The sequence below is a fragment of the Polypterus senegalus genome, chromosome 10 (genome assembly GCF_016835505.1).
Source record: "Polypterus senegalus isolate Bchr_013 chromosome 10, ASM1683550v1, whole genome shotgun sequence".
In the NCBI taxonomy this organism is placed as follows: domain Eukaryota; kingdom Metazoa; phylum Chordata; class Cladistia; order Polypteriformes; family Polypteridae; genus Polypterus; species Polypterus senegalus.
In genome coordinates, this window is record NC_053163.1 from 106,037,814 (window position 1) to 106,053,509 (window position 15,696).

Sequence of the window (15,696 nt, forward strand, 5' to 3'; positions counted from 1 at the left end):
TTACGGAAAGTAGTTAAAAATGCTAAAAGCTGATATTTATGTTATAAAGAAATGAAAGAAATGAAAGGTTTTTAATGTAAATAAGTGTTTTAATTAAAGTAAGTGGAAAAAGGTATGTTACATCAGCAGCAATAACTGGTTTCTAGTTAAGAATTTTGCAGAAATGAAACCTTTGAGGTTCAGTGGTCCTTCAGAACCAAGCTGAGAGCTCCACCTCAATGTCTTGATGGGGATCAGTGATCATATTTATATTAAAGGCTAGCTAACTTTAGACAAGCAGTGTGATGTTGTGAAAAAGGTAACTTTAAACCACAAGATTGCTGCTTCAATTCCTGCTTCACTCTGTGACATTGCATAAGTCATTTACCCTGTCTTTACTCCAACTGTAAAAAAGATCTGCAGACAACTGAAAGAAATCCCAATCATGTAAGTATCTCAGAAGAAACCTATTGACTAAAAAGTCAACAACTGAAAAAAAGAAAAGTCTTACAGACTCTACAACTCACCTACAGTGGTAAAGATTCCATCACTGTGCATACATCCCTTACTGCAAGCAAAGCTTTAGGATACCACCATCATTTGAACTCTTCCCCATGTCTGTTAATAATGTTTCACATTCTATCAATTTTGAAACCCAATGTAAAGGTCTGCTCCACCTCTTACATTTTAAGACCGACACTCTTGCATTTAGACATCGATATTTCATTTTTCAGTTGTGTCTCATACTGGCTCCACAGATATCTTGTTGAATTTGCTGAACCATACATATTAGCCCTCCATCATTTATTGAAACCATTTAATTCAACTGAGAGTTCAGGCACAAGACAGGAATCAGCTTTGGACATTATGTGTATTCACTGACTTACTGTATTTACTACCCTAATCTCCTCAGTTGCTTATTAGGGCTCGTTTATACTTCCCACTCAGAACGCATACGCGCACGCATCATGGCTGTCACATGTTCCCAGTGTTCATTTGAGACATCCTTTAAGCAGGTCCTCAAAAATTATTGCGACGTGTGCGCGAGTTGTAGTACCAGCAAAAAGTCGGGGTGGGGGCACAGTGTGATAAAAGTTGGAATGTGACGTCAGAGTCTCTGCTTACTATCTACATGAGACAGAAAGCTGCTTTGAGGATCCTAAGGGTTTGATGTGCACGCTTCGATGTTTGATGAATGGTTCAATGTGGTGAAGCAAAATGCCAACATACAGATGCATTTGTGATGCTTTTATATTCAAGTGACGCATATTCCCGATCGTAATGACACACTACATTTTAAAAGTCTCACATACCATCTTTTGTGCCGTCTTTTTTTTCTGGGGCTTCATTCTGACCTGACAGCAGCAGTCACCACACAGAACACATTAAATGTATGATCCAACTCTCTGCACATTTAGAATCCTTAGATTTATACTTGATATCACTTTCATGATAAAATGCATTAAAGCATGTATATTATATTTTACAGATAAATCATTAACTTCATTTAAATAATGAATACTGTTAATAATTACACACATGGGGGTGACTTGGTGATGGAGCGGTAGCACTGCTGTCTCGCAGGGAGTCACGTCGCTGATATTCCCTACCTGGAGTTTATATGTTTTCCTGCTGGATTTCCATACTGTGCTCCGGTTTCCTTCCAAAGATATGCAGATTTGGTGACACTAAAATGACACTAGTGTATGTGAGTGCTTGTATTCACCTTGCGATGAGATGATGCCCCCTCTAGGGATTGTTTCTGTCTCATGCCCAATGCTTGCTGGAATGGACACATTCCTGGATTGATGGATGTAATCATTAAACATCCTTTCAGAGATATTGTGGCAAGGTGTCATCAGAAGTGTGTTGACACAGATTACTGTAGAAACTTAACAGACATGAAATGTGTGTGTTCCAAATAACGATCTATTATTTCCACTCTAAAACTCCACTTCACTCCCAAATACTCAATCAAGGCATGAGCTGAGAGAAGTTCGTGCACGTTCTAAATTGGTGGGGGGATGGAATAGCCGGCTGCTCCAAGCTTCTCTTTATCAGCACATTTAGGAGACAAAGGGCACTGGCGGAGAGGTGTAATGGGATTTAAGAAGCGATTTAAGGTGGGACGGAATTACAAGTTTTTTCGTAGGCTCTGGTAATTCTAGTGAGATGCATTTCTGTATTAGGCACATGGCTGACTTTTGCATGAGTACTTACTGCCTGCAATGTGTTTAGTGTATTAATATCAAATTTAAATTAGGATTTTAGACTTGTGCTGTATTCCACACCCTGATATTTTCTGTGGCCTTGCTCTGACCTGGAAAATACTGAATCCTATTTATACATTTTAATCAACACTATACTGTAGTGCCACAAGCTTTAATCATAATAAACAGAATAATTTATTGTGGTCATGGGTACCAGATCTTCATGAACTCTTCTGAAAAGAGGCTCTCTTTTATCTCTTCTCCTTTAAAGGTGGGATCTCATGCAATATGATTAGAAAGTAATCTATGTAGAATTGACATGTGAGTGAGCGATGATGAGGTAGTGATAAAGTTCCTGTTTTCTGATTTTATTTTCTAATGGCTTACATATTTAGAAACAGTTGTCGTGAGCTAGGGTGGAGCGTTTACTTAGAAAGAAGGGAAAAATGAGTTAGTGCTTCTCTTTCACATGAGTAAATATTAAATACAGTATATCTTTCTTAACTGAAGACAGTAAGAGCTAAATGAGTTGCACTCTTCAAAATTTTCTATTAAAGATGTGCCTCAAAAGCTAATCCACGAAATTAAATATCTGTAGAATATCATTGCTAAATTAAGCAAGATATGAATCAGACAGTCAGGAAAGAGACCATAAACTCTAACAAGAAGGATGAAGAAATATTAACTATTTTCATTCTCATTTACAGGTAGGCACACCAGGAAATTGCATTTGGGTTACATGTAAATTAGTGAAATGGTCATTTAATTCTGCTCATGGTGTCTCATAAGGGCTGAACCTTATGTAATAATGAAACACTGATCTTCTTATATATGTGCAAATATTAATCAGTATCCAGAATATTGTTACACATTGTGGGTTAAGAGATTAGGCAACATATTTGGGGTGTCCCAACTTGTCATATCATACTGCATTTAGCAACTGAATACAAAGACCAAAAATCCATCGATTTATTCCTCTGTGCTACAGTATAGTACAGTGTCTAATACAATATGTGAATTCAATATTATAAATCTCTAAATATATATAATGCAAAGTTCACTGACTTACTCACTCATCAGCAAAAACAGTATTTCCCATTTATTTAAAAAGTTGAAATTTGGCAGGATGGTACGTCAAGGGCAGCAGGAATCTGCTAAGAAAGGACATTTCAATTTATCAGTATTTAAGGGCAAACTCCCAACTACAATAGAACAATGAAATACACTAAAATCTCAAAAATGCTTTGACTGATTTGAATAAAACTTGGTGACATTATAGAAAAAAGAAAATTGGCCAACCTCATGTTTTTTTTTTCTCTGTCTAGGTATGTCAGAGGACTGGGACTTTGTGAAGTGGGGTCCAGCCTCATGTGGGGAGGCAAAATGGGGTAGGGGGTGGGGGATAAGGGGGAGAGAAAGAGAGAAAGCTATATCTAATCTATCCTTTTAATTCTCATATGTAATAATAGGCTGCATGGCAATAACTTGTGGGAAAATTTGAAATTAAGGTTAAAGCTGTCTCACTTCCAGTTAAGACTAAAAAATGACATCAAAAATTCAGAATCAATGTCTCCATGATGGGACAGTTAACTTTGTGAGCTGGAATGTTAAAGGCCAGAATAACGAATTAAAGAGAAAGAAAATATTCTCTCACCTAACAGGTCTAAACGCTAAGATAGTATTTTTATAGGAGACCCACTTACTAAGCAAGGATCAGTTCCGGCTGCAAAAAGACTGGACTGGCCAAATGTTCCATTCCAGCTTTACAAAGAAAACTAGAGGTGTGGGAATTCTCATACATAGAACAGTACCATTTGTAGCATCAGATGTAGTATTGGATCCTGAAGGGAGATATGTAATGGTCATGGGAGACTTATCTAATTATAAAATGATTTTGATAAATGTTTATGCACCCAATGTCAAGAATTCATACAAAATGTATTTGTATCCATTCCCAATGTGAACACTCATAAAATTATAATGGCTGGGGACTTTAATTGTGTTTTAAATCCACTCTTATATAGGACTTCTGTCGCAGGAGGGATAACATCTAACACTGCAAAGACAATTACACAGTTTTTAAATTACCACAACCTATCAGACCCCTGGAGATTTCTAAACCCAAACTCAAGAACATATTCCTTCTACTCACCAGTGCATCATTGGTACTCAAGAATTGATTATTTCTTTATAGATTATAATGTCTTGCCTACGATTAAATCTTGCAAGTACGACACTATTGTTATTTCCAACCATGCCCCTCTGATCTTGGAGCCAAACACCTCAGAGATATTATTATCGTTGGATGCAGAAAAAGCATTTGACATGATTGAATGGAGCCACCTTTTCACTACATTAAAGAAATTTGGGTTTGGCCCAAACATTTGTGCATTGATCAAACTACTGTATACCGATCCAGAGCTTGAGTTTGTATTAACAACATTGGCTCAGACTACTTTAAACAAGAATGTGGTACCAGACAAGGATGCCCCTGGTCACCACTGCTTTTTGCAATCTCCATTGAATCACTGGCAGTTTACTGTTGAAATACTAATCAGACAAAGGGGATTATCAGGGAAGGACTTGAACAGAAAATTTATATGCAGATGATATGGTACTGTATATATCAGACCCACAAAATACTGTGCCTGCAGTCTTAACAGCACTTACAGAATTTCAAAGGATCTCTGATCTCAGAATTAATATGAATAAAAGTGTGCTCTTTCCAGTGAATTCTCAAGCATACAATATTAGATTGGACATCTTCCCTTTTATCATCGCTGATCAGTTTAAATATCTAGAGGTAAATATCACAAGTAAACATAAAGCTCTTTTTCAACAAAATTTCGCCATCTACAGGTATATATATATATATATATATATATATATATACAGGTATATGGAAAAAATTAAGCAAGACTTGCATAGATGGTCAACCCTTCATCTTACTCTAGCAGGAAGAATTAACATTGTTAAGATGAATATCTTTCCTAAGCTTCTCTTTTTATTTCAAAACATTCCAATATACAAAATAAATCACTTTTTAAGCAATTAGATTCAACGATAGCCTCATTTATTTGGAACTCAAAAGTTCCACCTATCCAAAGAGTGACCCTACAAAGACCTAAGGCAGAAGGTGGCATGGCTCTACCTATCTTTTAGTTTTATTACTGGGCAGCAAACATACAAACTATAAAAACCTGGACATGGACACACATAGATGAACATACAGTACACAGGCTTGGTGCGCAATAGAAATAAAATCCTGCAGTACTTCTTTATATTCCTTGCTTTGTGCCCCAATAAATACAAGTTATCGCAATATACTAATAACCTAATTGTGCTTCACACACTCGGAATATGGAACCAATTTAGAAAGCATTTTAAGATGGAGAATCTTTTATCTGTGGCACCTCTGCAAGAGAACCACCTCTTTCAACCCTCGTAAACATATGCAGTTTTTAATATCTGGAAAACATTTGCGATTAAATTGCTTAGAGATCTTTATGTAGAAAACATCTTTGCATCCTATGAACAATTACATTCCAAATTTAACTTTCCAGCAACACATTTCCTTCACTATCTTCAAATTACAAACTTTGTTAAACAGAACCTGCCAAATTTTCCTCATCTCGCACCTTCCTCAATGCTGGAAAAAATATTGCTCAGTTTCTCAAATTTAGACACCATTTCTGCAATGTATAAAATTATTTTACAGTCCCTCCCTTTCAAATATCCAAGGACAATGAGAAAAGGATCTCTCACTCAACATATCAGAAAAGGAGTGGAAGGTAGCAATGTAGAAAATTCACTCGAGCTCCATCTGCACAAAGCATACAATTATTCAACTAAAAATTATATATCGAGCACATCTGTCTTGCTTAAAACTCTCTAAAATGTTTCCAGGGCAAGATCCAACCTGCGAACGCTGCAATCAAATCCCAGCCTCACTGGGTCACATGTTTTGGGCCTGCACCAAATTAATGTCATTCTGGACCAAAATTTTTAAATGCCTATCAGACAGCCTTGGTGTCACAATCGCTCCTAATCCACTAACAGCTGTGTTTGGTGTTCTTCCAGATGGGTTTAAAGTGCAGAAGGGCAAACAAACTGTGATTGCATTTACTACCCTATTGGCACGCAGAATTATTTTGCTAAACTGGAAGAATCCCAATTCTCCTCTTTTAAGTCAGTGGGAAACCGATGTTTTATACTATTTGAAATTGGAAAAAATCATATTCTCAGTTAGACGATCTGTGCAGAACTTTTTCAAAACCTGGCAGAATCTAATCAATAATATTTTAGAATAAACTCTTAAAGCATTGAGGAAGTAGATTCTCTTCCCATTTCTTTTTCTTCTCCATTTATTTTCATCTGCCTATTACACTTATCAATTTAAGTATTTTTACAAGCTTTACGTTTTAGTCCGTTGGCCGTCTCTTTCTCAGGGGTGAGGGTTGATTTGTTTTCAATTCAATCCTATTTTTTGTAAAAATGTATCTATTTGTATGGAATGATTATAATAATATCAATAAAAATAAAAATATATATATATATATATATATATATATATATATATATATATATATATATATATATATATATATATATATATATATATATATATATATATATATATATATATTTGTTGATAATAATGTTGTAGTGAGTAGGCTGTTGTAAAACCCCTCTGCCTTTTTGGGGCTGAGAACTGAGGTTCTAACTGAGGAGAGAAGTGGGGCTGTTGCTTTATGCCAATGAAGACCACTGCTAGACGTTAAGTCAAGATATGCAAGTTCCCTGAAGCTCAAAGAAGATATGCTTAGCAAGTTATTTGCTTGGGGACATGCAGTACTGCCTAATCTGTCCTCATAATGCAGTAAAAAATATATACAAATTAGAAGGGGGGAGAATTGTCACATTTGGATTATAGAACACAACTTATGTATATATAAGAATGGGGTGAAGGACAGGGGGTTATTGATGGTGAAAAATGTACAGTTTTGCAGAGAATCGGGGTGTCCCATTGGATGTCAGACCACGAAGTATAGCTACAGTCTGCTTCACAAAGTAGAAACATGGAATTTCAGAAGTGCAGGTGCAGCACATCAATCCACTTCAAACTCTGGGTAAGTTTAAACACTTGCGTTCCTCAGTAAAATGATTCCCCATGGAGAGAACATAGTTCACTATATTGTCTCTTTTCACCTGTTCTTTTCTGTACAATGCTTAAAATGTTCAGTTCTTTGCATACACCACTTAAAAGTGCAGCTTGTAAATGCCAGTGCGGTCTGTAATAATAAGTTCAAGTAAACCACAATTTGGTTTATGTTTTTTTTTATCTAAACCCTTGAAAACACTGTAGTGGTCCAGGATTACAGATCAAAGTGTTATATTCAAATCTGAGTAAACCCAGCATTTTGAAAAGACCTGCTATTGAGTGAAATTATAATTATACTGAAAAGTCCCATTATACGTACTAATAACCTGTTTGAATTCAAAGAAATACATTTTCCTGTAAGATTGTGTTTTCGAATGAGCAACAACAAAAGCCAAAGTCAGTGACTAAAAAAAGCAAAAACCGATCTATGTCAGAAATGTTTTAGCATATTCACGAATAAGTAGTTCTGGTGAACTAATAATACTAGTCCCTGGTTAAAAAAAATAAAAAATAAATACAGAAAAGAACTCAGTTAGTTGCATAGTACTTCTAAAAGTTAACTAGCAGCACAATGACCGAGGCGCATACACAACTACTATAATACAGGATGCTAATATAAAAGTCTTCAATCATTCTATGTCCTGGTATTCTGACCATTACACATTGCTGCTCATCTGATGATAACACAAAGCGCTGAAGTAAGCAAGTTGAAAGTGACTTTGTGAATCTGTGTGGACTCGATGAAACTCAGTTTCTCCCAGAGAATGCAGGACGCTTCCTCACACATGACAGTACTATCTATGGCTACCGGACAATACCTCACAGTCCTGACAGCTACATGTGAAGACCCTGAATGCATCAGTAGTTGTTAGATTTCTATCATTTCTCTGTGTCTTTCTGTTTGCATATGAGACAACACTGGTGCTGTTTTCGGATAAGATTACCAAGCTGGAAAGTGATGCATGAAACCAGTCTGACAATTATTTGTGGGGTTTGCTGAACCACAAACGTTACATAATGCGGTTCCCAACATCGGCACAACATACAATTTTTAATTAACTACAAAATTTGCCGCATAATATTGCACAGCAGTTCATGTTCACTATTCCCAATTATTAATCATTTAATGTCGGTGAATGTACTATTTTAAATAGAGGCATTATTTTTCAGTATGGCTCACTTACACATCCGCTTTATAATAAGACTTCTCACTCTAAATTTCACTTTTTAAAGAATAGTCAAACCGTTGATTCTTACAGATTGATTTTTTTCATCAACCATGTGTGACCTCTAATCTGTTCCCATGAAATAAAATTTGTCTTAAAACATGTCAATATGTCTGCTTCTGAGTTATAAACCACGCTAGAACCCATGTCCTGTTGCTTAGCTGAAAGTGCTTCTCTGAATTCATTATTTATTACTACTTCTTGACTTTACATTAAACCGAAGTTATATTATCAATGTTTCATTTGAAAAGTATAGTTTAATGAAGCAATCATGGCTGTGCCCAGAGAGTCCCGATAACTGCCTGCTTATAAAAACTTACTACGGTGTAGCTTTCTATTCTCAGTCAGTGCATTTTTGACTCACCAGCTCCATCTTCTGGTGAAGCAGATACAGTAAAACAAAATGTACCTGCTCTCTTTTAAAAAAAAAAATACCGAGGGTTATTCCCTTCACCTCAGACCTAAAGGGATCGTGAACTTCCCCGTTCTTCATTCTTTGAATATTTACACATACCGATATTCGTCCATGATTAACACGACATGCTCATTCCTTGGCTTACCAGCGTTTCTTAATTTCTTATTCCTGCACACCGATAAGATGACCAAGGCGTTTCCGAGGATGTCCACTATAATGGTAAAGATCAGCACGCTGGCCAGCGCCGTGGTGACCCCCGCCGAAGTGCGTGACACTGCCAGGCTCGTCTGATTCGGGCCGTGAGACCGGCAATCCGGACAGCTCACGTTACCCTCCTCTGACATCTCCAGTCATGACCACCATCCAAGGTGAGTAAAAGTTTCAGGGGTGCCACGTATTGGGGGCAGCATTCCGGGATGGCCCTGGAGGAGCGTGGGGTGCAAACATTTCCACTATCGCTTGGGACGATCCAGGAAAGTTGTCCAGTAAACCACCAAAGGATGAAATATCCTCAGAATTAACTGACGTTCCAGAAAGGCATTGAGAAGTGAAGCGTCTTTTTAATTGAATAGTAAAGCCAAAAAAATTTGAGAAAGTGCTCGGACAGTTATCCTATAAAACTCGACCCTTAAAAATGACTCAGATAAAAATCTTTAAGCCTGAATTCAATTCAAAAATATATTTCACTGTAGAATGCAAAAATTGGGTAACAAATCCTGATATAAAATGGACAAGTTGTTTAAAAAAGAACTTAAAAGTTGTCAGAAAGGACAAATGAAAAATAACTTCATAGTTTTAGAACACGCTGCCAAAAAGCAACAAAAAATCTTGTAATCATATTTAAAGGGTATATTTTTCTTTAAATGGGATCTTGACATTTTTTTTTTCTTTCGTGTTCCTTTTTAAACTAAGTGGGTATTCAACAGAGTCTCAAACTGAGAGATCGAGCCTGCTTGTGCTTCCTGAGTCTTGCAGGATGTTGACTAGGAGCCGGCGCCCCCCGGTCCTAACAAGTCACAGACGCTTAGCGATGCTGTCAATTTTAGGCGAACGTGCGATCCTCCTTTTGCTTTTCTTATCAGCACCCGGAGACCTGCAGTCGCGCTTCGTCATCTTTATCTGCGTGAGTTCTGGAATAAGAGCTTCGCAACTGAGGCTGGACATACTGTCATTCTCCTCAGATCTGAAGTCCTCCACAAGGGTACTGGATTGTCCGGCATGAAAGCGGCGAGGGCATTCTCTGAATACTGGGCTCGGTGTCTCTGCACGATGCCAGGCATTTCAATTCCTGACATTTCTTTAAATACACAAGAGAATACTGGCCTCCCACCATGGATCTACTCGTGTGTACCCTGCATGTGTGATTGCGTGATCGCGCGTGTTGCACTGGCTTAACTGCATGTCTTCCAGAAGAGCACCTGATTACTACAGTTTGTCGCTCATTCACAGTTGAAGGCTCAGTTCATCACTCTGGGATGCGCTCTTCTCCATCTGTGTGCCGGATACTCAGTTAAGCCACCCTTAATAGCGATAATGCTATATGTTGCAATTTGCATTATCATTAATATCATTGCATGTTGCTCTGCTAAGTCTTATATAGGAGGCGTCATTACTGCATATTCTGTGGTTTTAAACAAGTAATAAACACTAAATAAAAGTTGAGCATCGTAATATTAATATAATGAAGTTTAGCTTACAATGTGGAATATTCATTAAGTTAAAAATACGTTTTTCAATACACTGATCATATAACCGATTAGTTCTCTATTGTCAGACCATTTGAATACTGCAGGCATCTTCCCTTAGAAATCCCATTGTTGCTGTATAATGTTATTAATTATCCATATCAATGTTGTACGCGTTTGGGCAGTTAATAGTGCACTGTATATTCATTTGTACCAGTTTATGTATTACCGACAGTGACATATTGTCATTAACACTTTACTGCAACCCCTGCATTATCATACTGCACATTCGTAAAATATTCGGGATCCGGCGTTGTAAAACTATCTAGTAATATGTTGCCGCCCAGGGCCAGGTGTCTACCACTTTACTGAATATTTAGAACTAATTCAGCGCAGCAGCTGTTCATTGTTACAGTTATATAGTCCTACTGCGATGTGAATGCTAATACTGTTAATATATTTTACTTCGCCTAAAATTAATCTTGCACATAATTATGTTTTTAAAAGGTGCAGATGCTAGCGATAGTTACAGTAAGCATGTCTCTCAAAGATATTAGGATTAAATACTGATGCGTAATAAATGAATACGCTATTACTAAACTGACGGCAACCTATTCTTTCATTGCATGTGCAATACGTAACACTTAATTCTAGGATGTTTATTCATTGAAAACAAAAATGCGAATTGACATTAACACCAAAGATAATGCACATCGTCCGAAAAAGGTGTGCTGTGCGAACTGCAAATTATCTACATCTATGCTAGGATGCTGCTGTTTCAGCCCCGTTTCAAGTCACGATTGTGCTAAATCGAGTCGACCATTAGGGGTGCAAAAAAAGCAAAATGGGTACAGTCCACCTATCCGCTTGAAACTCGCCGATTAGCGAGACTCGTCTTCTTGCTGTCCCCGAAGGAAACCAACGTCAACACCGTGAGCAGGTGAAAAGTACACGCCGATAATCTCCGAACCGGGAATCCGACCAAAGCCTCTGAAAGTGCATACAGCATTGGGATGTGTTGACATACTGTATACTGTATAACACGCAAAGTTCATGTCTTTTGTGGAACGTACACTTTTTCTCTTTGTCTGCGTTGGTTTACAGCGAACCCACCGAAATTCTTTCCACACCCTAAACGCTGACCAGTGCCTGAAGTGGCCGGTGCGAGGAATGATAGGCTCTTTCGGAGGTCCTGGGTTCATTCTTTCAATGCACACTATTTGGTAAGGACAGGCTTCCGTCCACAGCGATTTTAAATGTCCGATTTCAGTTGAATTGTCGCTACGATTGAAGGGCTGGTTCCGGTGCTCTCCCAGGCACCCTTAGCCGAATAACTTTTCAGAAAATGGATGGATTGTCATATACAATACAGCATGATTAATCTTAATTGTATTTGTAAGAGAAAAATAAGAAGGAACATTTTATAACCAAAACAGCGCACCTATTATAGTAGCTGTATTATTTGCCATTGATTGCCACACAGCGCGAACAGCCCGCGCTCCTTCTTGACATAGTAATTGGTACTTATACATACTAACGCTTCTTTAAAATCGTTAAGCGCCAAGATCTTTCATAATTTTAGGCAACTTCAAATCTTATCGTCTCACTGGCCACTTTATTGTGAATAATTTCAGAAGTGTTCGTCCAGATTGCGACCTGAATGGTGAAAGCGTCGCTCATGAGGCCGGGCTGTTTAATTTCGGACAAGCAGATTGTCAGTGATTTGGAATTAGCGCCCCACTCTGGCAAAAGACGGTCTTAGATACTCAGAGGACTAAAGCGATAACTGTCGCAAACGTGTGGGACAGACTTGACTTCTCACGACTTTCATAACATCCATAATAGTACTGTGTATATAATAACTATAAACGAACTGAGATCATTGGTCTTCAGATGAAATCTTTCCCGTATTGATTTCAGGATTGTTCAAGACTCCTGCTGCTCTGACAAGGAGTGTTTTCTAGTTAAGAAACAGAACTAAATGCCTTCAAGAAGAGAGTATCGTATCAGAATCTGGCTGGAAATTAAATTCTTAACCTGTTCTTTTACTCTGTCTAATTGGCTGGGGTTGCAGATGTAAGAGAGAAAGAGAGAGGAAGTGCTGAAAACAGTGTGGTAACAGTATGGGAATTTAGGACATTCTGGCAAAGTCTAAATAATAAATAGGGGAAAATAGGGTGAGCCAGTACTCATTGAAATTGTTTTAAAGCTAATCATCTACATGGAGTGTTACTTTTCCAAATAGCCATGTACATTACATCACTACAAACAATACAGAATATAAAACACTTTTCATTAATTTCAGTTGATTGAACTTTTCGAGTAATCATTGGTTAGCGTGCTGTATTGAAGCCGAAGAAAAAAGATACTTCTGTCATGGAGGGAGACCAGTTTGTCAGTGTGTATCAAAATATATATATACTGTATAATAAATCAGCTTCCACAACTACACAGAGTCCACAGCACTAAAATAAAATCAATAAAAGTCTTTAATTTTTTTCCAACTGTTAATTTTGAATAAGATTAATGTAAAATAGGTGAATAATGATAATAGTCTCCTAGAATGAATACACCATGTTTCCAAAAAATTTATATCATAAATCAGCTTCCACAATCACATAGAGTCAACAGCATTAAAACAAAATTACTAAAAGTCTTTAATTTTCTATCCAACAGTACAAAAGTGTTGCGATCCTTTAGAGCACAGTGCAACAAAAGGGGCAGATCTTTATGCAAAATATTATACTTTATGCAAAAATAGAATCATAAAATATATTTAATATATGTTAAATTAACTAAATGCATCTGCATGGGGGGAAATGGGCATATCGTGCTTTGAGTATTAAAAAAGTGTTAATTTTGAATAAGATTAACATAAAATATGTGAATAATGACAACAGCCCCCGATAATGAATACACCTCGAAAACAATTTCTCGGCTTTGTTTCAACATTACTTAATTGTGTTAATGTGACATCTGAGAGATTTTTGTCAACATAACTAGAAACAGCAACTTACATAATACCAGCAAATGTGATTAATTTCAATTATTTAACTTAAATTAGACACAAAGTAAACATCCCCAGGAGTTTATTTTTTCATGGAATGTGAGGGAGGTAAATTCTAAATTAAAAGAAAGACTTGGTGTAGAGGTGAAATGTCTTGAGCTGAGGAGAAACAGACTAAGGTGTTTCATACATGTGGACTGAAATGCATAGGATGACTGAGTGAAGAGGTGCACCACTATGAAGAGAATGATATCCAGAGGGAAGCCATGGTTGATGTTTGATGTCAGATTATCTGATTATAAGGGTTTCACCTTAAAGGATGCTGAGCACCAAAGATAGGAGATGAAAAGATGTAGGAGGCAATCAGCTAACCCGGGTAAACCTGTAAAATTGTTGTCAACTAAGTGATAGTGATGATGGTATTAAGCAAGTATTAAACTTCTACAAACAATAGTTTGAGGTACCAAGTGGACCACCACAGAAAACCCCGGTCTTTACTGGATGTGCACTGCACTCTGTATCTCACATGTAAATAACAGACGTATCTGCCTTACTGTATATGCAGGTTTATCTAGAGTCCTGGGGGAACAATGCATTTTCTCATCTACAGTGCATACACACAGATACAGAACAGGCAAAAAGTTTGGACACACCTCCTCATTCAATGTGTTTTCTTTATTTTCATGACCATTTGCAGCACTCCATTACTCTCCTTCTTGGTCAAATAGCCCTTACACAGCCTGGAGGTGTGTTTGGGGTCATTGTCCTGTTGAAAAATAAATGATCGTCCAACTAACCTGACTTCTGCACAACACAACTGCTGGTCCCAACCCCATTGATAAAGCAAGAAATTCCACTAAATAACCCTGATAAGGCACACCTGTGAAGTGAAAACCATTTCAGGTGACTACCTGTTGAAGCTCATCGAGAGAATGCCAAGAGTGTGCAAAGCAGTAATCAGAGCAAAGGGTGGCTATTTTGAAGAAACTAGAATATAAAACATGTTTTCAGTTGTTTCACCTTTTTTTGTTAAGTACATAACTCCACATGTGTTCATTCATAGTTTTGATGCCTTCAGTGAGAATCTACCAATGTAAATGGTCATGAAAATAAAGAAAACACATTGAATGAGGAGGTGTGTCCAAACTTTTGGCCTGTACTGTACATATATTTATATATATATATATATATATATATTAGGCCCCGCCAGGGCTGGAGCCCGCCGGACGCAGGAGGACGGAGGAGGGCTTGTGCCTCCTCCAGACCGCGAGGGGCGTCCGTCCTGGTTCTGTTGGGGCCACGGGTTGAGGGCATGGAAGCCCTTCCCTGTAGGGGCCCGTGGTCATCGCCAGGCGGCGCCCCGATGCCGGTTTATCCCGGGCGGTTGCCGGTCGGGGCAGGAGCCCGGCCGGGACGCCTTGGAGGACCGGAGGAGGGCGAGTGCCTCCTCCAGACAGAGTGGGGCGTCCGTCCTGGTTAGGCAGGGCCTCGGGTACAGGGCTTTGAAGCCCAGCCCTGTAGGGACCCGTGGCCACCGCCAGGGCGCCCGGTGCCTAATTATCCCGGAGCCCGGCAATTCCGCCACACCAGGAAGTGCCGGGGGGAAGACTTTGTGTGGCACCCGGAGAGCTGCCAGGAAGACAGCCGACACTTCCGCCACGCTTGGGCGTGGCTAAAGACGAACACCTGGGGCTCATCCGGGAGCCTTATTTAAGGGGCCGCCTCCCTCCAGTCATTGGTGGAAGTCGGGAGGAAGCAGACTGAGCTGGAGAGCGAGGACAGGAGGCGGCCAGGAAGGCACTAAGGACTGTGGGCCTGGACTTTTGGGGAATTCGGTGCGAGAAGGCACTGGGGGTGCACGTGAGCAAACACCGTGTAAATAGTGTAAATAAAGTGTGTTGGGTGAAAACATGTCGTCCGTCTGTCTGTGCTGGGACCAGCGTTCACAATATATATATATATATATATATATATATATATATATATATATATATATATATATATATATACAGT

The 15,696-nt window shown here is 38.4% G+C and overlaps 1 protein-coding gene and 1 long non-coding RNA gene across 2 annotated transcripts in view; one reads left to right on the top strand and one right to left on the bottom strand.

The window, feature by feature from the left end:
- The window catches only part of mtnr1c (melatonin receptor 1C), a 250,982-nt gene extending 240,628 nt beyond the window's left edge, over window positions 1-10,354 (bottom strand). The window contains exon 1 of the mRNA XM_039766290.1: window positions 9,137-10,354. Within this exon, the coding sequence (XP_039622224.1) occupies window positions 9,137-9,335 (199 nt within the window). The 5' untranslated portion in view covers window positions 9,336-10,354. The remainder of the gene's footprint in view (window positions 1-9,136) is intronic.
- The window catches only part of LOC120537388, a 28,652-nt gene continuing 22,241 nt past the window's right edge, over window positions 9,286-15,696 (top strand). Inside the window, exon 1 of the long non-coding RNA XR_005635313.1 lies at window positions 9,286-9,359. This is a non-coding gene — a long non-coding RNA (uncharacterized LOC120537388). The remainder of the gene's footprint in view (window positions 9,360-15,696) is intronic.